The 3,850-nt window shown below is 40.0% G+C and overlaps 1 protein-coding gene across 1 annotated transcript; it reads right to left on the reverse strand.

Annotated features, from left to right (window-relative positions):
• Nucleotides 1-733: 733 nt before the first annotated feature.
• Nucleotides 734-1,657, reverse strand: LOC138885328 (uncharacterized). Its single transcript, XM_070166268.1, has 3 exons — nucleotides 1,489-1,657; nucleotides 1,283-1,421; nucleotides 734-1,094 (listed from the first exon to the last, which is right to left on the reverse strand). Exons 1-3 carry the CDS (start codon nucleotides 1,655-1,657, stop codon nucleotides 734-736), a joined length of 669 nt encoding a protein of 222 aa, XP_070022369.1.
• Between the last annotated feature and the right edge of the window lie 2,193 nt (nucleotides 1,658-3,850).

Consider the following 3,850-nt stretch of genomic DNA (forward strand, 5'->3'; position numbering starts at 1 on the left):
AGCGTGTGAATCACGCACTAAGGCTAAATATGACACATAGGATCAGCCTCATGTCATAAGCGTTTATTATACATGGTTTAAAGGAGTGTAAGTGTTCAATTGACAAATTGCTAAGTTTGGGGACCAGCATGACATAGTGGCTCATGTATAAGTGCCATTTAAGCTATTCTACCCCCAAGTATTAACGCTTGATACTCAATAACATTGTTAGAACAAAGTTGTGTCAAAGTGAAGGATTAGGGTAGAACTTCCCCTTGAGAATTGACAAATACTACACCAACACCAGCTCATCCGCGATGTGTAGCACCATCAAAGTACATCTTCCATGGAGGTTGTAGTTTAACAACCATCATCAGGTAGTTTATCAGTTAGTTCCCAATCATCAGGTATTGGGTGATCTGTCTCGAAGTCTGCCAATACTTGTCCTTTTATAGCCTTTTGTGGAATGTACACAAGCTCGAATTGTTGAAATTAGAGGTACCATTTTGCTGGTCAATCGCTAAGGACTGGTTTTGACATTACAAACTTGATGGGATTTTCCCTAGAAACAAGGCGAATAACATGAGCTTAAAAGCAGTGCTTTAGCTTTTGAATTGAGAAAACTAGCACCAAACATAACTTTCGATTGGCGAATAATTCAGCTCATTTGATGTCATCATCCTGCTCAAGTTGTAAAGGGAGTTTTCTTTCCCTCACAATTTTCTTGGACAAATAGTGCTCCAATAGACCTTTCTTATGCCAAAATGTATAGTATCAACGGCTTTCCAGGTGTAGGGGCTGCCAAAACTTGAGGCTTCATGAAGTAAGTTTTAATACTTTCAAAGGCATTGCTACAAGATTGGTCCCACTTGAAAGGAACACCTTTCTTCATGAAGTAACTAAATGGTTGGTACCTCTCAGCTTGGTTTGAGATGAATCTCCTAAGATATGCTAGCTTTCCTTGCAGACTTTTCAATTCATGAATATCGCGAGGCTTAGACATCTTCAAAATGGCATCCACTTTGGCTTGACCAATTTCGATCCCTCGATGTCGAACAATGAAATGAAGGAACATTCTAGAAGTAACTCCAAAGGTGCATTTCAATGGATTCATCCTAAGATGGTACCACCGGAGCAATTCAAACACCATCCTCAAGTCTTTCAAGTGGTCGCCCCTATTTCTCGATTTTACCTCCAAGTCGTCCATATAGAATTCAACATTCTTGTGGATAAGGTCATCAAAGATATTTTACATAGCCCTTTGATAAGTAGCACTTGTGTTCTTCAAGCCAAAAGGAATTACCTTGTAGCAATAAATACCCTTGGGGTGCGGAAGGTAGTAAGCTCTTCATCGTTTGGTGCCATGCAAATTTGGTTATAGCCCGACGAACCATCCATGAAAGGTATTGCCTCATAACCACTAGTAGCATTGATCATCAGCTCTAGAATAGGAAGCGGGAATTCATCTTTGGGACACGTATTGTTGAGATCTCTGAAGTCAAGGCACACCCGAATCTGTCCATTCTTCTTCCTTATAGGGATTATACTTGAGACCCATGTTGATATTTAACTTTGCGAATAAATCCAGCTTCAATGAGTTTGTTAACTTCACTTTCGATAAAGGGAACCAAGTCCAGCCTAAAGCGCCTTTAGGCTTTCTTAACAGGACAAGCGCCATTCTTGACTAAAAGGTGATGAACTGCTACTTTAGGGTCCAAGCCAGGCATCTCTTTGTAACTCGAAGCAAAGACATCCTTGAACTCCTTGAGTAATATGATATAAGTGCTTTATTCATTGATTTCCAGTAAAGCACTTAGGTATGTGGGCCTTGGTTCTTCATCTGTGCCAAGGTTAACTTCTTTTAAGGTATCGATCATTGCCTTCACCCCTTCTTCAAGTTTCGGGGGAGCATCTTTTGCATCTTTATGTTCTTGAGGGTCCCCATCGTTGAAGTATATGTGATAACACGGTGAAACATCCTCCAATTTCTCATCATCCTCCATTAGAGATGAAACACCATTCTCACCTTGTGCAGTAACATGATACGAAGAACCCACACTTTCTTTATCTTCATCGTGTTCTTTAATGTAGACCATAATGTATGGATTCACCTTTAGTACCTCATCACATGAAACCATGACTTTTGTTTGTCGCTCATTCTAGAAGGAACCAAACTTTTGAACTCCTTAGAGATCTTCTGAATTTTGGGCGAAGTGGGTGTTCTTGTATTTTGATAATTTCTCTAGAACTTATTCCCTTTCTTTAATGGACCCAATTTCTCAAACATGAAAGTCCTCACAGTTGATTTTACAAGTCGATCAAAGACAGAAGACTTGTTAGAAGCGGCAGATTCACCTTCTACAGTGGTATAATTGTTGCTCGCCCTTCTTATGGAGATATGCAATAGTGACTGTTGCTTGTATCCCAAACCTTCATGTGGTTTTCTCATCGCAGCTTCTGATGGGAGCTTCTCTAACTTTGAAGGCTCATTAGGATTGTATCCAGCTTTTGCAAATAGCCTGTAAGTGTTAGGATCAAAACCTTCATCTGTTTGCTTTGTAGGGAATGCCACATTCTGCAAACGATTTTGGGCCACAAACCCTGCAAGTGGCTTTGAGGACAACTTTATTGCCTCAATTCGTTTTACCGGAAGAGTTAACTCCTTTAGCATGTTAGTTTGAAGATTAGATGATTCACCTTCATCTTTATTCCTTTTAGGGACATATTGGAGTGCATGAGTTACTTTCTTGCCATAAGACACAATATCCTCTCTATAACATTTATTCGAGTTAGGTTGTACCTCCTTAGTAACAACTTTTGGCTCTACCCGCAACCACCTCAGCTCTTTTAGTTGTAGGCTCGTCATTCTTGCTTTTCATGACATCATCAGCTTTTAGCTCCTTCACAATATGGTTCTTCAAGTAGAACTTTGCATCGGTGAAGTGTGACTCAGCCTCGGTGAATGGCCATCATCAGCAACTATCTTTTTCTCGACTTCACCCTCATAGTATTTTAAACATTGATGGTAGGTAGATGGAACTACTTTATTCTCATGTATCCAAGGCCTTCCAAGCAAGACGTTGTATGAAGTCTTAGCATCGATCACATGCAACCATGCACTTGATGCATATCTTTAATGGTGATTCCTAACCTAATCGCGCCTATGGCGCTTTGCCCCCTTGGTTGAATCCTTAAATCATTACACAACTTTTTGAGAGTTTGTTTATGGGAATGCCAAGTTTTCACAGTGCGAACTGGCAAGATGTTCACCGAGGATCCTCCGTCAACCAAAATTCAATTTACTATTTTATTGTGCATATAGCCAACTGATCGGATCCAAACCTAAACTACTATTGAGTAGCGAGGATGGTTGATGCAGGTTTACCCAACAAAGGTCGAGATCAAATCCACAGGGAGTTAATTAGCTTGAAGTTAGGTTTATATCCGAGTAGAGATGCGGGTTTTGCTCTTAATTGAACTTCCACAAATGGTTGGTTTGTTTTCTACTTCTACTTCTAGCCTATAGCATGCAGTAATTGAAACTAAGTACTATGTTTTTGTTGGTTTTTTTCAAAGATTTAAAGGGACTAGGGTAGTGACTTCCACCTAGGTGGATATCTAACGTGTAGCAAGAATATAGGGCAATCATGTGATTAATTGGGGTCGTAATCTAGCTATCACAATCGGGTACTCACTCTATACCTCTCGGTAGTTTGGGTGATTTTGCCCAGTTTAGCTTTCTCAAGTCCAAATGGGTATTCATGCAATTCAAGTTGTTTAAGCTCATGTCGGGTATTACTATGTCTAGGTTTAACCCTTTAATTGGGGCTATCAATTTCTTGAGTTCACCCCAATTCCTTGTTAGCCTAGT

This window comes from Nicotiana sylvestris, chromosome 2, assembly GCF_000393655.2.
Source record: "Nicotiana sylvestris chromosome 2, ASM39365v2, whole genome shotgun sequence".
NCBI lineage: Eukaryota > Viridiplantae > Streptophyta > Magnoliopsida > Solanales > Solanaceae > Nicotiana > Nicotiana sylvestris.